This window comes from Amorphotheca resinae (assembly GCF_003019875.1).
Source record: "Amorphotheca resinae ATCC 22711 unplaced genomic scaffold M430scaffold_2, whole genome shotgun sequence".
Lineage (NCBI taxonomy): Eukaryota > Fungi > Ascomycota > Leotiomycetes > Helotiales > Amorphothecaceae > Amorphotheca > Amorphotheca resinae.
Genome location: NW_020194472.1, coordinates 1,896,255 through 1,916,963, shown reverse-complemented (window position 1 = coordinate 1,916,963; position 20,709 = coordinate 1,896,255). Strand labels below are relative to the sequence as shown.

At 49.6% G+C, this 20,709-nt stretch overlaps 10 protein-coding genes across 10 annotated transcripts; 6 read left to right on the top strand and 4 right to left on the bottom strand.

The window, feature by feature from the left end:
- Nucleotides 1–53: 53 nt before the first annotated feature.
- On the bottom strand, nucleotides 54–728 carry M430DRAFT_115437 (hypothetical protein; the record flags this gene model as incomplete). Its single annotated transcript, XM_024861587.1, has 3 exons — nucleotides 479–728; nucleotides 204–420; nucleotides 54–154 (listed from the first exon to the last, which is right to left on the bottom strand). The coding sequence occupies exons 1-3, from the start codon at nucleotides 697–699 to the stop codon at nucleotides 56–58; spliced, it is 537 nt and encodes a 178-aa protein (XP_024724203.1). The 5' UTR covers nucleotides 700–728.
- A 920-nt stretch (nucleotides 729–1,648) lies between these two features.
- Nucleotides 1,649–2,501, bottom strand: M430DRAFT_25382 (hypothetical protein; the record flags this gene model as incomplete). The annotated part of the gene is made up of 3 exons (XM_024865240.1): nucleotides 1,649–1,744; nucleotides 1,777–2,191; nucleotides 2,449–2,501. 3 exons carry the CDS (start codon nucleotides 2,499–2,501, stop codon nucleotides 1,649–1,651), a joined length of 564 nt encoding a protein of 187 aa, XP_024724202.1.
- Nucleotides 2,502–2,813: 312 nt separating this feature from the next.
- Nucleotides 2,814–3,509, bottom strand: M430DRAFT_33248 (hypothetical protein). Its single transcript, XM_024866327.1, has 4 exons — nucleotides 3,419–3,509; nucleotides 3,331–3,366; nucleotides 3,134–3,271; nucleotides 2,814–3,079 (listed from the first exon to the last, which is right to left on the bottom strand). The coding sequence occupies exons 1-4, from the start codon at nucleotides 3,476–3,478 to the stop codon at nucleotides 2,939–2,941; spliced, it is 375 nt and encodes a 124-aa protein (XP_024724201.1). The 5' UTR covers nucleotides 3,479–3,509; the 3' UTR covers nucleotides 2,814–2,938.
- A 119-nt stretch (nucleotides 3,510–3,628) lies between these two features.
- On the top strand, nucleotides 3,629–5,258 carry M430DRAFT_39661 (hypothetical protein). Its single transcript, XM_024867331.1, has 2 exons — nucleotides 3,629–3,962; nucleotides 4,011–5,258. The coding sequence occupies exons 1-2, from the start codon at nucleotides 3,708–3,710 to the stop codon at nucleotides 5,187–5,189; spliced, it is 1,434 nt and encodes a 477-aa protein (XP_024724200.1). The 5' UTR covers nucleotides 3,629–3,707; the 3' UTR covers nucleotides 5,190–5,258.
- A 307-nt stretch (nucleotides 5,259–5,565) lies between these two features.
- On the top strand, nucleotides 5,566–8,268 carry M430DRAFT_16313 (hypothetical protein; the record flags this gene model as incomplete). Its single annotated transcript, XM_024863442.1, has 2 exons — nucleotides 5,566–6,655; nucleotides 6,746–8,268. 2 exons carry the CDS (start codon nucleotides 5,566–5,568, stop codon nucleotides 8,266–8,268), a joined length of 2,613 nt encoding a protein of 870 aa, XP_024724199.1.
- A 480-nt stretch (nucleotides 8,269–8,748) lies between these two features.
- On the top strand, nucleotides 8,749–11,294 carry M430DRAFT_134172 (hypothetical protein; the record flags this gene model as incomplete). Its single annotated transcript, XM_024862336.1, has 4 exons — nucleotides 8,749–8,912; nucleotides 8,964–8,995; nucleotides 9,050–9,124; nucleotides 9,177–11,294. The coding sequence occupies exons 1-4, from the start codon at nucleotides 8,813–8,815 to the stop codon at nucleotides 11,292–11,294; spliced, it is 2,325 nt and encodes a 774-aa protein (XP_024724198.1). The 5' UTR covers nucleotides 8,749–8,812.
- Nucleotides 11,295–12,338: 1,044 nt separating this feature from the next.
- Nucleotides 12,339–14,430, top strand: M430DRAFT_56320 (hypothetical protein; the record flags this gene model as incomplete). Its single annotated transcript, XM_024868600.1, has 2 exons — nucleotides 12,339–12,390; nucleotides 12,456–14,430. The coding sequence occupies 2 exons, from the start codon at nucleotides 12,339–12,341 to the stop codon at nucleotides 14,303–14,305; spliced, it is 1,902 nt and encodes a 633-aa protein (XP_024724197.1). The 3' UTR covers nucleotides 14,306–14,430.
- A 1,169-nt stretch (nucleotides 14,431–15,599) lies between these two features.
- On the top strand, nucleotides 15,600–17,647 carry M430DRAFT_134170 (hypothetical protein). The gene is made up of 3 exons (XM_024862335.1): nucleotides 15,600–15,772; nucleotides 15,838–16,204; nucleotides 16,269–17,647. The coding sequence occupies exons 1-3, from the start codon at nucleotides 15,701–15,703 to the stop codon at nucleotides 17,423–17,425; spliced, it is 1,596 nt and encodes a 531-aa protein (XP_024724196.1). The 5' UTR covers nucleotides 15,600–15,700; the 3' UTR covers nucleotides 17,426–17,647.
- A 119-nt stretch (nucleotides 17,648–17,766) lies between these two features.
- Nucleotides 17,767–19,560, bottom strand: M430DRAFT_64131 (hypothetical protein). Its single transcript, XM_024869090.1, has 2 exons — nucleotides 19,451–19,560; nucleotides 17,767–19,398 (listed from the first exon to the last, which is right to left on the bottom strand). Exon 2 carries the CDS (start codon nucleotides 19,153–19,155, stop codon nucleotides 17,974–17,976), a length of 1,182 nt encoding a protein of 393 aa, XP_024724195.1. The 5' UTR covers nucleotides 19,156–19,398; nucleotides 19,451–19,560; the 3' UTR covers nucleotides 17,767–17,973.
- A 56-nt stretch (nucleotides 19,561–19,616) lies between these two features.
- On the top strand, nucleotides 19,617–20,461 carry M430DRAFT_33242 (hypothetical protein). Its single transcript, XM_024866326.1, has 2 exons — nucleotides 19,617–19,721; nucleotides 19,787–20,461. Exons 1-2 carry the CDS (start codon nucleotides 19,705–19,707, stop codon nucleotides 19,980–19,982), a joined length of 213 nt encoding a protein of 70 aa, XP_024724194.1. The 5' UTR covers nucleotides 19,617–19,704; the 3' UTR covers nucleotides 19,983–20,461.
- Nucleotides 20,462–20,709: the final 248 nt, after the last annotated feature.

Genomic DNA, 20,709 nt, shown 5'->3' with positions numbered 1-20,709 from the left:
CTCCTCCATCGCTCTGATAGACAACTCTCTCTCCCAGCACAATCTACCACCTGCACTATCTGGTCTGTGGGAAAGTAACAGTTGCTTCCAAGCAGATGATCTTCTTGCTCTCAGGGCGGGCGGTGTATGCATCAGCGAATACAGTGTAGGTTCCCTGTTGTCGTATTAGCACCAGCCAACAAGACTTGAAGTGTACTACTCACGGGAGGGATCTCGGCTGGCAGCTCGACATCCTTTATGATCTTGGTCTTCCCCTTCTTGATCGGGCAGCTCATATCCACATTTTCGACTTGCTCGCAGAGATCGGCCTCCGTGTTGACAAGTCTTATCAGCCCGTACTTGACCTGCAAGACAACATACGCGCCCTCCCCGATATCTTCAAGCACGGACCCGACCGCTTCGATGGTGAGCGTGCTGCCCCTGTGGGAAAGTCAGCCAATGTGTAAAACCTCAAGAAGCGGCCGCGCGCTGGACTTACTTCAGTGGAGGGTTCGGTGACAGGTTGACATGATCGAGGACGAGGAGATCATCGCCATGCGACGCTTTGCAATACGTGAGGGGGTTGTCGCCAGGTACGGATTCACCGTCGCCCAGGCGCTTCTGACCGCTCAGTGAGAAGCCAAAGCCGCCCACTGATAAGCCTTCGGAGGCAACGAGCGTGCTGAGAAGCAAAGTTATGAGGCTTATGGAGAACTTCATGATGATTATCGGAGGGTCGTATAGAGCGTGAAAACAGTCTTGTACTGGGCACTGAGGTCCTGTTGATTGGAGGTTGCAGTATCGCTTGGTTCATGGGGGAGAGCGGAGAGTGCCAGCCACCTAAGGTATCCAGTGCACGGTGCACCACGACAATGACGTTTCTGGGTCATAAGGTACCTAAGATATGTTTGGACCTTGATCTAGCTAAGCGCTATAAATCTACTTCAAGAGGTATCCTGAATACTGTACCTACAGCACAGTACGGTGCTGTAAGTGCTGAATCTTTCAGAAAGTGCACCGCAGGTTACTCGATCCTCATCGCACGAAGCTGCTGTTGCTACAGGCTACTTTATCTCCCCGCCATCTCCATCAACCCCACCCAAAATAGCCTAATTTTCGAAGCTCTCTACAAGCCTTTAAGCTTTGTGTAAATGCGAAGCAACTGTTGTTGGCTTGTGATCTCTTCCGATTTCTTTCAAAAGGGGCATGATACAGATTGTTCAATTTCCTCCCTCGTGAGTACCGCAGTGGAGCATCATCTAGGAGCTGTACTCCATAAGGTAGGTAGTTCTTGGCGTCCATGCCCGCTTGTAAAGCACATAGAAACACCAGACCAACAACTCCTACTTTACCAATCCATCTACCCAAGGCAGAGGTAGGAGAGGTAGGTATATATGACCGTGAAAAGTCTGCTAAGCCAGTATGTTCTGCCTAAAGTGACGTTGGACGTTAGAAGCAGCCGGTGTTGTATTTCCCTGGCAGAGAGCCACTGGCCTCGAGCAACTTCTGGAATTATAGCATAATCCGGGTTTGTAATTCGTTAATACAACTGCTCGTAATGAGTGCGCTGCCTTATTCAAATGCTTGGGAAGTGTTGGTGGCGATAGCGATTTTTTCTCTCTAGTCCTTACTCTGTACTTGATGTCACAGTCGCGGCCCTCGACCAACATTACTCGCTGGCGGGAACGCTTCGCCACATGCCCGCTGCACCTGAAGCCTGAAGGGCACTTAGGTAAGCAGTAGGAGCATGTGATCTCTGCAAACACTGCAAATTATTTTAGTCAGATCCTCGCTTACTAGCGCCTTCTGAGGACCTCTCTCAAGTATAAATTCCTCGCCTTCCCACACCCTCCTTTCAAAATCATACTTACCTTCTTGGCAGCGCCCTAGCTCAAGAATTAGGGGCTGGCGGTACGAGTCCTCCATTGCACATCGGGGCGACGAGAACCGTTTACTTCCCTTCGGGGACGTAACTGGGGGAATTTTTGATTGCACTCGTGGCTTGCCACACCCTCTTTCATTGTGCTCATCGCCTTGTGCGGTGACATGAAGAAGGATCTCTTTAGCTTTCGTATCTTGATGTTGCCCCTGTATCGCTGTTGGCCGCAGGTATAGAGTGTTGTTATATCGTGATTCCCAATATGTCTCCATGATCTGCTTCCCAAATTCGTGAGCGTGTCGTGCTTTACCTCCTATCCAATGATGCATCTGCCTGCCAAAGATAAGCAAGAAGTAACATTTATCTACACCTACCTACCTAGGTACCTACGTAGAAGTTCCTAGTTCATATAACTGCTTTTTATTGCGTTGAATCCAAGAACTACATGAGTAGGATTTTAACGTTGCCTCATCCCCGTCCTCTAGCCAAGCAAGCAAACGCCGGCCGTGCTGTTCGTTCTCGAGTTCATAGCGAACAATCTAGAACCAGATTGCTCTTTCAAAGGCGGATTGCCACTATCGGAGACTTACATCGAGGCTTCTATATCGAGGTATGTCAGAAGCACATATTGATGAAGGAACATGATATCTAGGTACTTTCAGTGTCAACACAGCTACATGCCAGAACAACAGCTGCTGGGATAGAGGATTGGACGTCCTTATTTCCCTTGGCTAAATAAAGGCTCTTGACTCTTATCTCATCTTTAATCTTTGCGGGTCACTGTCAGGGCGAGTACGTGCAGGTCAGGTTTAAGATGCCTTCCTCCCAGCTTTAGCCGCACAGGATTTACAACCTCACGGTGTGAATGCCTTTCTGGAAAATGCTGAGCTACTCAAGGTACCCTGATAATTCCAATTATTTCATTTATAGCCGGTCCATGCAGAAGTAACCCCACAAGCCACTCTGCATAGTAGATGCCCATACAGCGACCAGTTCATAACTCCGTGGTGATCGATCACCTGAATACACCCAGGGCTCATAGCATAGCCCAGCCAAACATGCAGACACTTCTCTCTATACCTATTCGCCAAAAAGCCTTCGCACTCTTCTCAGAACACTATCCTTCTCAGGATCGTATGGGTGGTCCTTGCTGGGGATCTCCAGCAACGCAGGGAAGGCTGCAGTGTATGAATCGACTCGATGGCGTATTCGCTCAGCAATCTGAAGATTAGATTGATTAGCCACTGTATTCAGTATATTGGAGGCAATATTCACATGTTGATTGATCAAGAGAATCCCAATATCCTTTCTCTCCGTAGTGAACCTGTCGAAAGCTTCTTCGATAGCTGCATTGTCCGTCTTGCTGTCGACAACGAGGAAGTTCTTCTGCGCGTCCGGCGGAGCAGTAACATGCTGTCCCAACGTCAGCATCAATGCCACCATGATCTGACCATTGATGAGTGAATCCATACACCAATACCTGCTAACAGCAATCCCGTAACGGAGTCCTGCGCGATCGATTAACAAGAAGCTCGGCGGAGCGGAACAGAACAGACTTACCTCGTCTCCGATCACCGCCAGGAATTGCCTATCCTTGTAGGCAGAGGCTGGAGCTGCCATCTTGTTCGTATCTTGCTGCGGTCGTGGCCGGCTGTCGCAGTCAAAGCAACATCAGCTACGAGGCGGGAGCTTCCAGGCGGCACCCCGCTAGCGAGAAGCACCTTGCGACAGCTTCGCCAAATCAGAATCCGAGGTTCTGCGGCCCTGTAAACAACGAACAACGACGTCGTGCACATTTTGTATCCAGCGACTAAAGGATGTGAGGAGGAACCTTCATACCGCGCCCACCATGCCGAGACTTGTGCGCCGAAAACCACTCTTGGAGCGGATAAAGGACTACTTAAATCCTGGCGATTTTCTATTATGGCTCTCCGAAGAATTCGAGACGAGAGACTGGGATGCAAAACAGCTTGGAGCTCCTGTCGCATTGGGTTTACATGTTGTGCTTCTGGTTGCAAGGGCAAACAGTGGAAGCTCTGGGAGCAGCGGAGCTGATGATGTGTTTGGAGACGTGAGCTCGGGATCTGGCTGGTTAAGCTACATAGTAAAACCCCTTCCTTGCGCCTGAGTAGCATTATACTGACATGTGTAGGCTACCTTCATTGTGTACTTGCTGGGCTGCTTTTCTATTGCCAACGCAATATATACATTTTTCCGAACCCGGCATTATCGTTTGTTCGAGACACCGATTGATACTCCTCAGAATACGCCCTCTGCACATCGAGTGCGCGTTGATTCTTCTCCGGCCTCTTCATCACCACTTCGGCTCCTTACGAGCATACTTGGGGACACTAGTGCCGAATCCAGAGCTCACCCAGATCCTACACGCGATGTTTGGGAGCTTGCAGTTTGGGATCCAGTGCCCATATGCCTTCGACTATTTTGCTTTTTCAGCCCCGGCCATGTGCTGGTATATTTGCTGTTCCTCCCTACCACATCGTTAGATCCTCGACCAAGTATGACTGTGTTCACAACAATAATTCTCGAGATACTGATATCTTCACAATTATTGCTCCTCCAGTCAAGCTTCTCCCAGCAGGAGAAAGATTCGGCCATAATTCATAAGGAGGTTATGAGCGAATACGATATCAAATACGTCCATCCCAGAATGAATCCTCTTGTCCGTGATGTTGGCACGCAAATTTCAGCTCCCATCTCTGAAGATAAGAACGGGGAAGGAGGCGTTGACACCTATACACCAACGGTTATACTCAAACGAGAGTTTCGTACCCATCCGAACCCCAATTATGCCAAACATATCGATCCTGACAACGCTCCTGGAGCCTCTCAAAGATTGTTCTCTCCGGCTCCGTCATATACACCTTCCGCGTACAACTCTCGAGATCCTACGCCACTCACAGGCTTGACACCACGTCCTGCTATTCGTCAGCCCCAGTTCCGACAAACCTCATCTGTAGCTGTTTCTACAGGCACAAGTACCGGTGATGGTGGCAGCTTGGGCATATATAGTCACGCCAACTCCCCTCTTAAGAAAGCAACGAGCATGTTCGATGTGCAAGGGAGAGGGCGTCGTGACGCACCGAGGAACTCCTTTGATATGGCAGGAAGAGAAATCCAAGAGCAAAGGGAAAGGAGTAGAAGCCCGACCAAAAGACTAAGTGAGATAACCGCTCCAAACTTTCCAAAAGGTAGATCACTATTTTCAGAAATCGGTGAAGGGAGACGAACGAGTGCTCCTATTGATTTTGGAGCGAGATCGAGGCCTGGGACCCATGACAGGTCTCACTCAAGGGGACCATCGAGATGGTGATATATGGATTTGTGTGGGGGGGGGGCATTGGCAGGCGTTCTTTTTTGTCATAGGATGTGACCTTTGATTCCCTCGGATGCATACGTCGTAGTACTTAATTCGAAGCATTTTCCGAGATCTTCACTTGGGTCTCTCGTCTGTGAGTTATTTTAGGTTTCTTCAACGTACCTTGCTATCCCGGCTCGCTCCTTCCTCCAAGACTCTTATCGGGAAGCAGCCATATGTCTTTTCATTCCTACTCAGCCAACCCTCTCCCATCTATCTCAATCTTCCGTTCACATCCAGACTTCATCGGTCAGCATCCTCAGTCACGTTCACAGAAGCACAACCATCATCTCACTCACAACCCCGGACTACTTCGAGTCGCTCACCAACAATGGAAGGCAAGAAGAAGAAGAAGGAAACGCTACCGCCCGCGGCAGCACTCGAGACTAGACCATCGCGCAGTAAACGTTCACGCCCGGCTTCATTCGAGAAGCTGGTTTCCCGCGTATTCCCTTCTAGACGCGCCGAGAGAGGCTACACTCTACGCAAGGAATACAGAGAGGACGGACCGGAAACTGCTACTGATCTTGTTTTCGGCATGGTTGACTCCCAAAAGTTGCACAACGGTGAAGATGTTAAGGATGACCAGAGCAGACTGGTAGAGAAGATAGCTGGGAACGCTTCCCATCAGGTTGTAGGAGATAAGGGTAGTGGACCCAATTCTCATCGTAGTGGGGCCAAAGACGCGACAAAGGAAGACGTTCATAGACTCGCGGAGAGTGGAACTATTCATCGACGAATAAGTGAAGGTGGTAGAGTTAAGGAGAAGAGACATGGGAGCCTGAGGAGATTCTTCAGCTTAAGGAAAGACAGCAAGAGCAGTGATCGCAAAGATCTGCGTAACGATGCGAGGTCCCAGCAGGAGAAGCCAGTGCCTCTTTTGCACATGCCCAATCTCGAGAAGGAACCTCGCAGGTTGAGCTTAAAGGAGGAGACAGTCGAGAAAAAAGAGGAGAGTGAAACCCAGAAAGCACAACGAATGCTTGAAGAGAAGAAGGCTCAGAGAGAGCAAAGACGTAGACTACAGGAGAGTGGAGATTTCCTTGGAGTCCAGGGGGCAAATCCACGGACAGGATATTGGGATATCAGCACTGCTACAAGTAGCAGCCAGCCAAGTCAGCTGAGCGATGATACAAAAAGGAAACTTGTGCAACAGGAAAAGCATGCTGAAGAGCAGAGAATAAAGTTCGAAGAGCAAAAATCGAAGTACGAGAAGGCCCGAGCGATGTATCGAGCTGAACTGGCGAGGGTACATAAATCAAACGATAACAGAGCAAGAGAAAAAGCTGAGCAGAAAAAAAGGGAGATGAGACTGAGGCAAAGGCGATACGGGAGGTGGAAGTCGGGTGAGAATGGATGGAGCAGCGTTGCTGAGCCAGCTTTGAGCCCAATTCAACAGTCGTTAGCTGGAAGTCCCAGAGGTCAGTGGAACACTTACGCACAACCCGCAAACACCAGAAATGTCAAGTTCTGGGTTATTATTCATCTTATCACTAATTCTTGAAATATAGGCACTGCTCCTGGGGATCGTCTTTTCCCGATGCCGTCTGCGGACAACCCAACTCCCTATATTAACCCAAATCATATCGGACAGCAGGATTACTTTGGTCATCGAAGCGTATCTTCTCCACTGGCACGCGATCGCTACAATGCTCTTGTCGAATCGGCTTCTACTACTTCCGGTCGAAGAATTGTTGAAATGCCGCGTAGGCAACGTAGGAAACGTAACTATTCGTCTGGCACCGTGCTGCACAAAGACAGCAGTTATGACTCGATCGATGAAATACTAAGCAACAATCCTCCTTTCCCCCCTTCGCGACGTCCCTCAGACGTTTTAGACGCCCCGGCAACGGAACGTAGCTCTCCAAAGGAACAGAGCCGTCCAACGGAGCAGAGCTCGGCAGCTTTGCCAGTATCTCTTCGCGCATCTCAATCAGACAATTTTTTAGAAGAAGCATTGTTTCTACCCCAGCTATACTGCCAATACGCAGGCGAAGCTACAGCGACCTTATCCCCATTAGTGTTGACGAGTCAAGTCCTGACCTTCCAACTGTACTCCCGAAGCCCAGAGGAACTCAACCCCCGAAGGGGAATCACAGCCTTGAACAAGCTCGCCCCAGTGTCTCCCAAAGACCTCGTAGCGATGCAGATCCCATCGAGCTCCCAGGTACAGAAAGATCTCACAGTCATGGAACCGCTAGCAACATCAAGAATCTGGCCGGGAAGCCGGGGGTCATCAACCACCATCATACCCACCATCATCATTACTGGATACGGTCCAGTGCAGCGCCTCTTTACCGGGTTCAGACTGATCGCCAAGATGGAGGTCACTCAGAGGCACCAATTCTTGGAGGGGAAGTCAAATCGGATTTCTCTGCAAACAAACTCCCACCAGAACGGCACGTCGAAAGTCGGGCAGAGCACCGCGTGCCAAACTCACCAAGTCGACATCGCTACATCTTCGTACCAGATGATGGTGCGAATATCAAGATTCTGTCGGAAACTTATACCAAACGGAGAGAAAGTCAGAATGACGAGCACACCCACATCCATATCTATGTCCCGTCAAAACTCAGAGAAACCGGAAGGGGTAGAGCACAAGCCAAATCTACTGCAACACCGCTCTTCGGGGAATCTGGAGATCAAGGGCGCAACAGAAGCTCGGAACAGGAGATCACAAACACACCGAAACCTGTTTCGACGGACTACCGGCCGAGTGACACACATCATTCGGGCATTCAAGTTACTCCCACGAGGACTAGGAGACATAGGAGGTCCTTTCAAAACTAGGAACAAGGCTTGGCATAATGTGGAGAACGAGGGGAAGGAACTTAGTAAGGAGCTGCCTCGAGGTAGACATACGGCAAGACTGGGACCGGGACGGGTTGGTCTCAACTCCAACGGCATTTTTCAAACGCAATGGTTGCTGCCAATATTTAGCCCACATTCGGACATTAGGAGACAGGCCGAACAGCGTCTTAACTGGCAGGACGTTGGTCTGTTTCTCGCCGCGACCGTCTTTCGCGGGCAGTAATGCGTAATGGAATGCAGTAGCCATATTATTGTGGGGATGGGTTGGAATTTGACGGCTGCTTGGAGAGACCGATGGGATTCAGTATTTCTTATTACTGTGAGTGTGAGCTTGGTTCTTGACTTTGGGACCAGCTAGCTGATGGACGGCGTTGATGATGGTTATTGAACCCAGCATTGTTATCATTCAGGTACCGTTCCATTGTTATCATCGAGGTACCGTATTTTGTAAAGTACCTACCTACCTAAGTAGGTATAAGCCCATAAGGCGCATCGGTACGTAAAAGCCGTAAAATCCATCAAAAGCAAAGAAAACGAACGATAGTCCCAACCGTGCACTGTGACCAATCGCGAAGGTTGGATTTCTGTTCGCCTGCCCGATGTCGGCTCAGCACAGTTACTTGGGCATCATCGAAAGTCCTCCCCGCACTAATACATATCTACATCCCTCTTCTCTCAACTCCCTCTTGTCAAAATAAAATCACTTCTAACCCTCCTCAATTGCTGGGCCTCAACTTTAACATCCTTACTTTCGTGAATCTTTCATTATGCCTACTGCTGAAAACAAACCACAGACCCTCTACGATAAGGTCTTCCAGGACCACATCGTTGATGAGAGGCTTGACGGCACAATTCTTCTTTACATTGGTAAGTTCGAGCAAATATTCAGCGCCGTAGAAAATGCTAACATATTTTCAGACAGACACTTGGTTCACGAGGTCACATCACCTGTAAGTAGCCCCCCACTTCCCTGTCTGCCGCCACATGCTGACTGAGACAACCAGCAAGCCTTTGAAGGTCTGAAGAATGCGGGACGAAAAGTGAGAAGACCAGATTGCACACTTGCAACCACCGACCATGTAAGTTTAGAAAGCCGAAGCTACTATCGCAAATGCTGACGGTGATAACAAGAACGTCCCTACCACTTCTCGAAAAACCCTCAAGAACATCGAGACGTTCGTCGAGGAGGAGGACTCTAGACTCCAATGCATGACTCTTGAGGAGAATGTCAAGGATTTCGGCATCACATATTTTGGTCTTGGCGACAAGCGTCAAGGCATTGTTCACATCATTGGCCCTGAGCAAGGGTTCACCCTCCCTGGAACAACAGTTGTGTGTGGCGATAGTCACACTTCAACACATGGAGCTTTTGGAGCCTTGGCTTTCGGAATCGGCACAAGTGAAGTCGAACACGTTCTTGCCACCCAGACTTTGATCACAAAGCGAAGCAAGAATATGCGAATTAAGGTTGATGGCAACCTCTCGCCTGGGGTTAGCTCGAAAGACATTATTCTTCATGCGATTGGAAAAATTGGCACTGCTGGTGGTACGGGTGCTGTCATCGAATTCTGCGGTTCTGCCATTGAATCTTTGAGTATGGAGGCTAGGATGTCGATTTGTAACATGTCAATCGAGGGAGGTGCCAGAGCCGGTATGGTAGCTCCAGATGAGGTCACATTTGAGTATCTCAAGGGTCGGCCGCTTGCACCCAAATACGGCTCAGAGGAGTGGAACAGGGCAGTCAAGTACTGGAAGAGCCTCAAATCCGACCCGGGTGCAAAATATGACATCGACGTTTTCATAGACGCCGCGGACATCACACCTACGGTTACTTGGGGAACCAGTCCTGAGGATGTTGTGCCAATTACTGGCAAGGTTCCTGACCCAGAGACCTTCTCGACTCCGGAGAAGAGGGCAGCAGGCCGAAGAAAGCTCGAATACATGGGTCTTGCGGCCAACACCCCAATGGAAGAAGTTGTTTTGGACAAAGTTTTCATTGGATCTTGCACGAACGCTCGTATTGAGGATCTTCGTGCTGCAGCGCAGGTCGTCAAAGGCAAGAAAGTTGCGTCCAACATCAAGCGGGCAATGATCGTTCCTGGGTCCGGTCTCGTCAAGACCCAAGCAGAGGCAGAGGGGCTTGACAAGATCTTCCTCGATGCTGGCTTTGAATGGCGAGAGGCAGGATGCAGTATGTGCCTTGGCATGAACCCTGATATCCTATCGCCACAAGAGCGCTGCGCAAGCACCAGCAACCGAAACTTCGAAGGTCGACAAGGAGCTGGTGGTCGCACGCATTTGATGTCGCCAGTTATGGCCGCAGCTTGTGCCATCGTTGGTAAGCTTACTGATGTACGCAAGCTTTCCGACCAGAATGTCACGCCTCGGAAGGCATCACCGACACCCATGGAGATCAAGCCTCATGTTGACGAACGGGTTGAGACTGATGATGATGAGCGTGAAATGATCGCTGATCAGCCAGAGGATAATGCTCCACACACAAACACTATCGCCGCTCACAGCTCGGCTGGTCTCCCCAAATTCGAGGTCTACAAAGGTCTCGCTGCACCCCTTGACCGATCAAACGTCGACACCGACGCCATCATCCCGAAACAATTCTTGAAGACGATTAAGCGAACTGGCCTCTGCTCAGCTCTCTTCTATGAGCTCCGATTCAACCTAGATGGTACTGAAAAGCCCGACTTCATCCTCAACCAAGAACCTTACCGAAAAGCCAAGATCCTCGTTGTCACTGGACCCAACTTTGGTTGTGGTAGCTCCCGAGAACACGCTCCTTGGGCTCTCCTAGACTTCGGCATTAAGTGTGTGATTGCACCATCTTATGCCGATATTTTCTTTAACAACACATTCAAGAATGGCATGCTCCCCATTGCCATCACCAACAAAGATGACCTTGACAAGATCGCGGCGGAAGCTCGGGCTGGAAAGGAGATTGAGGTCGACCTTCCAAACCAAACCATCAATGACGCATCCGGCAAGAAGATCTGCAGCTTCGATGTGGACGAATTCCGGAAACACTGCTTAATCAACGGGCTCGACGATATTGGATTGACCATGCAGATGGAGGACAAGATCAAGGCGTTTGAGAAGAAGATGACACAGCAGACGCCGTGGTTAGATGGTTCAGGATACTTGAAGAGAGACAAGTCAGGCAGACTTGCCGCTAAGGCAGTGCCAGTCCCGAAGACAAATAGGGGTGAGGAGGTCAAGGAGCCGCTTGAGTGGTAGAGGAGTCTAGTTTTCATATACAATATGGGTATTTGATGGTATGGAGCTGCCTGCGGTCTGGCAATTTGATGGTGGCGGACGGTTCTATGGCTATACTTCCTTGCTTGCCTCTGGCTGTTCAGCATGTTTAATGAATGAAATGCCCTTTTAGTTCTCCGTTCCAATACTTGCCTACTATGTCTAATTCTCTCTCTTGAATGAAATCAACTTGTAGCGATGCCTTCTCATTTTCTGCTTATAGTTTCCGGGCTCATCATAGCTTTCGGCGGAGGCTATGATACTATAATACGTTTCAGAAAGGCATATATCTTGTTCCATTATCTACTACTCGGTCAGGTCATTCATATCTTGGGACATCGAGCCCATTGCGTCCTAGAAATCCCCAAACGACAGCACCCCTTTACTACCCCGCGGATAAGCGTACCCCGCCCCCGCAGATGCATAAACCATGCCGTCCTTGGCACAAAAGCGATACTACGTACCTCCCTAGACGACTAGGGAGTACTTGGCATAATTAGTACAGTAGTCCCTGAAAAACGTATTTCTTGCATTTCTGTTCATTGGAAATCCACATCACCTTCATCTTTTGATTGCATCAATTATTCAAAGCCGGCCGACATGGTCCGGATGAGGAAAAGTTGCTGTATGGGTACAGATGGGCTGTGAATGCCCAGCGGCACCGTTTCATGCTTTGCACGTTTCAAACCTCCATATCTTTCAGCGGCGTTGCTACAGTAGTAGATATGAAAGCTATCTTTGACTCCCTCGCCGGACTTGGGCTTCGCGCTGGGAGCGGAAGTCCGCTCCATTCCTATGCATTCCTAGCCGTCTTTAAAATGCTAGGGTGTCGTTCCTGGCAAGTTTTTCATTCCAAGGCTTTGTTGAAATTGAGACTGGGCTTCGGAATGTTAGTAACAATGACCTCTCCTTATAAATATCTTCGCGGCTGTTGCATTTCTCCCATGAAGATCCTTAAACTACTCCTTAATATTTACAGTTGCGAATCTTTGGGCAAAAACATCTTCCAAGCCCCTGTTCTTCAAGATGCCGCGAAAAGAATTTGATACGTATGAACTTCAATTGGCCGATGCAATAGGTACGTGATGAGGAACTACCAGCAGAGATTGGCTCGTATATATGTTCAGACCTGATTAAAAATAGACGTTGAAAGGCCAATTAAGGCCTCGGATCTCACTGGAGATATCCATGATATCTTCAAAACATGGGATCAGGCTGACGATGAAACATACGAGTTACTTGTTCCAAGTCTGCTACTTGCCTCGAGACTCATTGACGTCGGGATGCCATATATTTCATCTTTCCTTCCATCCAAGAACAAAGGGTTCTGGGTCAACGAGGACGGCAAAGAAGAATTGCCGAACGAGATTCCTCTCAACCCAGATCCCTCCCTGAGTGACATTCGTGAGGCGGAGGAAGACCTCAGGGAACTAGCGAAGGATTTGAAATGGCGTGTGAATAACACAATGCATACTAAAATGAAGTGGATGGGTGTTACAAGACTTGCAGACACTGGTGACGAACCCTGGCGGCCCTTGAATTACGATACTGTCAAGGCTTGGGACCAACAGGCACGGGCGCGGGGCAAGACACGTCGACCTCTGATTATTGGAATCATGGGAGAATACGTGAAGGCTCTCAAAGAATCCGATCCCAGAAGCGAAGAACATTTGCGAGCGATTTTCATGGCCGGCATCACAATAGCTCACGAAATCGGTCATGCGATCTTCCACAATGATTTTCGATCGTTCAACCCGATGGGGGAGCCATATGTTGGGGATGATTGTGAAGCGGAAATGGGGTTTTCCTTCATTTCCTGGATTTTCAGCGGCTTCCACCCTCAGATGTCACCCAACAAAGTGGACTTCAAAAGAACCCTGTTTTGGGAACCGCAATATACCTTGTCGATGGGCAAAAGGCCATTTGATAAGACGTGCTATGCAATACCAATCTATTACCTCGAGGAGAAACTTTCACAGAAATTCTGGGATGATCTTGGTCCGCCACATCAGGCCAATTTCTCGGCGAGGGCAAGGAAGGCATTAAGACCAGACACTGACGGGAAGACGAGACGAATAGCAATTGGCAAGGAGCCAAATTGGTCGTACTCGTACCTTCGACTAAGGCCACAGTGGAACAGATCCAACGGTTTCAGAATGCCTGGGTATAACGAAAGGGACAAGATTGTAGGACTATCCAGCGAAGAGATTGAGTACGAGAAGGAGCGAGTCAAAGACACCCCAACTAATCGCCGTTATGCAGCCATGTCTAGGAAGGAGAGGGAAACCCGTGTTGGCCTGATCAACACCATGATAGGTGGTGACTATTATGATTCTGAACCTGAACTTGAAGAAGCTTTTAATCGAAAACGCGTCAAGATTAAGATTGAGGATGAGGATGAGGATTCTCAGTCCCAGGACCCTTGGCCTGGAGCTTGGGAATCACCTGCTAGAGAGTCCAGACACCCACCCGGGAATCAGAGAGAAGAAACAGCACCCATGCTTCCCGAGAATCCTGGATTAGAAGGTTCGGGGGAGACAGTCACAGAAATGGTCCAAGACATAGCAGCTCGTGGCGCGGCTCTGCATGGCTTCGTCCGTAGGAGAGACGAATCGGGCTCTGGTCTTCCGGAACGACTTAATTCCGGGCTCTCTATATTGGAAGAAGTAGAGGACTATGAGGAAGAGGTGGAGAGAGAAGAAGCCGCAGAAGATGAAGCCGCACGACGGCTTGCTTCCGAATCCTATATGCTGGGGGATCCAGAGGATACTGATGATGATGATGATGAGCCGTCAGTCGACCCTGAAACCGCACTACGATTTGCTCCCGAGCTCTGGATAGCGGAGAACCCAGAGGATTACGAGGAAGAGATGGAAAGAGAGTATGAAGCTGCAGAGAGAGCACGCGGCTCCCGTTCCCATATGGCTGATATATACGATCGGGTCAGAGGAGATGATGATTTTGATGACGAGGATTTTAATTGGGGAGACTAGTAAGGCAACGAAAGAGTGACTCGAGATGAATGTGCATTTGATCTTGAAAGTATTGGTGATATCTGTAACTTGCGGTGCTTTCTATGGTAGCATTCTTTTGACCGCCGCCTTGAACAATATTTTACACTGCTCTTGTATGGATATGGCTGCGTAGGTAAGGTAGGTAGGTGCAACATGATCAACTTCTACTTGCCTAGCAAGCCCAGCCAAAGTGAAGTAAGGTAGTGAAAGGTCAACTCGACAGACATATCACATGAGTTAATATTTGAATGGATATAGCTCACCCTACTCTATTCCCTTATCGCATGTTAAGATCTAAAGCCAATCATATAAATAGCTCGCGTCATATCGTGGCACTTGCCCCTCGACGACGACGACTACTCGCCACACGAAGGAAACCGATAACGGTCCCATACATTCGATGCCCGCACCAGAAGGATCGACGGTGTCGACGCCGCTCTTAGGTCCCGTCGTCGTGGCGTTGGTATGTTCCCGGATGCAGAGGTGTGAGGGTCTGGATGGCGGGGGTGGCAATAAAGATCGCCATAGTCGTCCTTCAGGGAAGGTCTTCCGATCAAGGGCTTTCCCCGCCGTGCAGGCTGCCGATTCGTGCCCGGACCTGGAAGAGATCCGTGCATTTTCGGCTGCGGGCCCAAATTCCCCCGGTACTGAGCCGATACTGGACCTGCTACCGATACCCGGTATCCTTCTCTCAAAGATCATCAGGAATCAATCGGCTTCATGTCGTCGATATTATTTCTGTCCTTGATATGAATTCGTATTGACAGGATATGCCAAGGGCTCCCTTCGTATTCATGGCAGGACCATGACAGCCCTGAAAATGCGAGTCATTATTTCCGTCACGTAAAAGAAAAAAAGAAAGGCAGCTGTCATACTGACTGGAGCGCAACGGCTCCTCAAGATATTTCCCCATGCGTGTCTAGGCTGCTCGCTTCTCTCTAGCGTGCTACTAGCGCCAGCCCTCCAGAAGCTTCGAGGCGCCACTTGGGCCGCGCTTCGTAGACCGCCCCATGCTGTCAGCGTTTTTGTTGTTGGGCGAAGGTGCTTTTGAACACCAAGAAAGTACACCAAGTCGAGTTAAATCCACCCATTGTCTTTGTCTGTATACCTCTTATCTGTTTTTGTCTACATCTTGTCTACCTACCTACTTTGTATTCTCTGGGCTCTTCTTTTCCGTGTCTCTCTCTGACATCTCTCCTCTTTCTCTCTTCCCATAAAGTTCAACCTCCTCTCTCTCTCCTCTCTCTCTTCTCTCACATTTCTGCAACAGAGACAAATTGAGCCAGCGCCAATTGAACCTCTCCTGTCCCTCCCTCGGGCTTCCAGACTTCAACCTCGAGTTCGAAGTAGTAAGATCAAGTCCGGCCTCAGACAATGGTCCTAACATGCAAAAGAAGGGCGCCTCGAGACCCCAATAAGTTCCCTACTGCCCAACTGTTTCTTCTTGTGAGTCCTGCCTGCGCCCTGTCCTGAAGCTCAACACTTCCGCTGACTTTTGACTTTTTGTGCAGGCTATTGTTCGTCTGGCAGAACCGATCGCTCTCACTTCCATCTTCCCTTATGCTTGGCCACTCGTCAAGAAGTTCGAGGTCGGCGATGAGGAAGACGCTTCGTTCTATGCTGGCGTACTCATCTCGGCATTCGCCCTGGCCGAGTCCTTAACTGGGATGTACTGGGGCGGATTGTCAGATAGAGTTGGCCGAAAGCCAGTACTGCTTGCTGGGTGCACTGGGACGATGTTGAGCTTGATAATGGTAGGTTTTGCCATGAATATATGGGTCGCGCTGGCCGGAAGAGCGATTGGAGGGTTCTTGAATGGAAATATTGGTGTCATTCAGACAATGGTAGGAGAGTTAGTTACAAAACCGGAGCATGAGCGTAAGCCTCCTTGCCCTAGCAGTGCACTTGTCCTACAGAACTGGTTTGCTGACTTCAGCAACAGCGAAAGCATACTCAATCATGCCATTTGTCTGGTCGATTGGCACAATTATCGGTCCTGCACTTGGCGGTACATTAGCAGACCCAGCCAGCTCGTTTCCAAACATCTTCTCCAAGGATGGGATTTTCGGTCGGTTTCCGTACCTCCTTCCAAACCTCGTCTGCGCAGGTCTGCTTGCATTCAGCATAGTCATTGGCTACTTTCTTCTTGAAGAAACACACCCAGATATGCAGCCCCGAATCTCCCTACCTGACTCAACCTACGTGTCCGACCAAACACCTCTCGTCGCCACCGCAGATGCAATCAAAAAGCCTCCCGTGGATCTGCGAGCAGATGCATATGGAACATTCGACGGCAGTGATGATAGTAAATGGAGACACGCACATACGAAGAAAGAACCCAAAATCTTCACAAAGCAAGTTGTTGAACTTATAATTGCAATGGGGATTTTCACCTACCACTCCATGACCTATGATCATCTCCTCCCCATCTTTTTAGAAGACTCGCGTGGAGAGCCTTACGCTACCTTGTTCGCGCACGCCAAGCCTTACCCAAGATTCAGCCCCTTTTTCTCGCCTGGAGGTCTAGGACTCAGCATGCAGAAAGTAGGCGTTATAATGTCCATCAACGGCGTTATTGCGCTCTTCGTTCAAGCAGTAATCTTCCCCTATGCGGCCCAGATATTTGGCATTCATCGGCTGTTCATATTGGTGAGCGTATTGCATCCAATTGCCTATGTCATCATGCCATACCTCGTCTACCTACCACCCTCTTGGCTGATGTGGGGCATTTATGCTTGTCTTACTATCCGCAATCTGTTGTCAATTCTAGCATACCCAGTTCTTCTGATATTGATCAAGGAAGCGACACCCAGTCCTTCCGTGTTGGGGAAGATTAACGGTCTGGCAGCTTCTGCCGGTGCGGCATGTAGGACCATTGCTCCCCCTATCGCGGGTTACCTCTACACCTTGGGATCTAGGATGGATTTCACGGGTCTTTCGTGGTATGGGAGTGCGTTTGTGGCGCTTGTTGGTTCGGTCCAATGCTTCAGTGTGAAGCGGGCCAGGCGCATTGATGAAGAGTCGGACACGGAGTCGTCACGATCTGTGACGGGGGCAGTAGTGAACGATCACCCCTTGGTGCAGGATGATTCTAGGTGAAAGGTGTACGTTTCATTCTTTTGTGGTGGCATGAATGTTTAAGATATAACCGGAAAAGGATTTGGGCGCCTAAGAGGGAATTGGGATGGGAGGGTACTCGACGGTTCTGCTCGCAATAAATTTGCAAATATATATGGTCATGAGTATTGGCGTTAAAAGAGGGCTGGGAGGTTGGGATGGTATTTGTACATAAGTATAGAAAATTGACATTGTTAGAAAGAGCCTCTCCTGGCAGCCAGACAGTGACTTCCACATAGATGCCTTCCTCGAGTATAGGCCAGACACAATCCAAGACGAACTCTTCAAAGTAATATTGCAAAAATCAGAGACATTTCAATCATGCGTTGAATACCAAAATCGTGGCTAAATCTCTCAATTCCGGGTTTAATTCAAAGAGGTTGTGACTCCATTCCCGTAGCAGTAGAATATGAATATCAGACAGGGGCAACAATCGTGATATAATTACCACCAAAAATTACCAATAAACTCTTCTTCCTCCCTCTCCTCTACTCAAATCCATCCAATCCAGCCCGACCCCACTCACTCACTCACTCAGACTGGAATATATCCAAGCTCCTCACATCCTCCAACCCATCCAGCAACCACCTCCTCCCGCTCTCAACCTCCAACAAATCCCCCATAATCTCAAAGCTCTCCAAGCCCAAGCCTCTCCCCACCCTCTCAAACAACCCCGCGAACGTCCCCTCTCGGAGATGCACCCCTCCCGTCGCCGGCTGATGCGGAGTCCTCACCCCCGGCCCGCCTAGAACCACGGTTTTCAAGCCAGCGTGCGCAGTCAGGAAGTCCGCGAGCTCGTCCTCGGTGCATGCGATGCCTTCCAGACGCAGGCTGCGCAGGTCGCGGAGGGGAATGTCGCAGCAGGCGCTTAGGAGGGCGGAGATGGAGACCTTGGTGCGGGATTGGAAGGTGAGTGAGAGGGTGTGCAGGTTAGTGGCGCGGTGCAGACAGAGCGCGAGGTTCTGGCATGCGGGCTCGTGGTGCAGAGCGTTGGAATCGTGGTAGTCGAGCGTGAGAGCCAGCGAGGTCAGGTGTGTGAAAGCGGGCGAGATGGAGGAGATCAGGGGCCGGTTCTGGGCGAAGAATTCGAAGGGTAGACGGTCGTGGGAGAGGGTTTGGATGGTTAGGTGGGGGAAGAGGCTGATGGCGCTGAGGAGGGAGGTGAAGCGCGAGGTGGTGGGGATACGGGGGAGGAGGCGGGTGGAGGGGATGCGCCACATCTGGCTTAGGAGTTCGGGGCAGTCGGTCGATGGGAAGGGGAAGTTGGTCAGGCTGACGGAGATGTCTTTGAGGTTGGAGAGGGAGCTGAATGCTTCGGTGAGTAGAGCCAGATCACAGACTCGAGGGAGATATTGCTCCTTGAGAGCCTTCCATCGGTGATACGTCGACCACGTTTCTTCCAGAGTGAACAGCCGTGACTCGTACTCTCGCATGTAGTTCAGGAAATAGGCGTTATGCCGTGCGTGGTACTCATTCATTTCTCCAAGGTTAAAAGTCAGAGACTGGATTCTGAAGGAGAACTTGGGGTGCGCGGAGAGGTTGATAAGACGCGTGATGTCGTCGCGGTAGGGGAATGTGGTGAAGGAAGGCGAGACGAGGTATTCCGCCCCGAGAGACGCCCATGATTTGGAAGTGAGACGGATGGCTTTCAGCTCTGGGCGGTCCAGGAGCTCAAGAAGGGTCTGCCGCAATTCAACTGGGAGGCGATCCATGACTGCGAGGTTGCTGAGGTTCGCTCCTCAGTTCTGTTCATAGGCTTGCTGAAGTTCTCTCCGATAGCCAAGAAGATGAATGAATAAATGGTCAGGCCACTTCCTTCTGATAGCCACGTCTGTTTCTCCTTAGATGACACTTCACACTCAACAATTCTCAAGATCTTGAGTTGGGTTAACTTCCTGGGATATTCATAAAATCATCAACGGCGTAGATATTGGTGGCGTTCCAAGTATGTCAATCTATCTTCATGAGCAAAGGTCTTTGAACTATATTGGATGGGATCGACTTCACTGCTATATTGATTTCTATTGAGCTGAATATGAAACCAGAAATGATTAATCAATGATCAATAGAGGATTCCAGAGTTCCATTTCCCCTTCATCTCGTCGATTCGGTGAGAATGGTGGAAGTATGAGGATGACGATGGGTATAATCGCGGGGTCAGGGAACAAGCGGTCGCAAACGTCCCGGCCTCGGAATATCCTTTGAAATCAACCATCTCCAATTCTTTCCATTCTTCCAGGCTACCCCATCGTACCCCAACCATGTCTTCCCCCCTTCAGTAAGTCCTTCCCCGAATTCCCCAGACCTCACACAGTCTCGGAGAATTCAACTAACAATCTAAAGATCCTTCCGCAACCTCCCCCAACGAACGCGCATCGGTGTCGGTCTCGCCTTCCTAGCTTGGGGCACAATCGGTCTCTATATCTCAGATACCGCGGAAAAGAAGCTTGGCTACGAACCTACTGAGAAGGACAAGGAGGCCCTGGATGCAGTCGTACCCAAGATTACGTTCGTGGACAAGGAAGATGGGAAGAGCTGAGTGAGGCCGCGCAAACATATTTGGGGGTGCGTTTGAACGATGCGAGGAAGGATCGTGCCTAGACTTGGGAACTTGTGGATGTGAGGCATATCAAACGACCAGTTGAAGAAAAGAAATCTGGAAGACCTGGGTATTTGGAGAGAGCTGGCCGTGAGACCAATTGCTTCTTGCTATATGGAGCGCCATCCGATGCCGTGTTTGAATACGACTAAGCGCCTTTTTTCTGAGGGCAAGAAGTTCCAGCAACCATTCATAAAGGAATGAAAGAACATTAGGTGAAGGAGGAGTTATAAGTGACGATATGTTTATTGGTTGTTGCTCTATGATCTCTCAAGCTCGCAACAGTTCCTCCGAGCCCTGTACAGCTATTGACGGCGGACATTCAAGGAAGGGTCTCTGCAATGCGGTCGAACCCTTGAAAAATACGGAACTTCGGGGGAAACAAGATAGATATTTAGAAGACATGCTACTCGATCATTCTATAAAGCTGGGACCCATTTCATTGTGCCAATGTGTATTTTCAATTGTTGGCTACAAGCTCGTAGCATGAGTTTTATGCACATCGAAGTCGAAATCGGTAGGTAGTATCAAAGATGCTACTCCGGACACTCATATCAGCAACATCAGCCAGATACAGCCAAGCCATCTAATGCAGCGCCATTCATTTCAAAACACGCAAGTCATATCCACGTAAATCCCCCAATCTGCCGTCTAACATCAAGCCCCA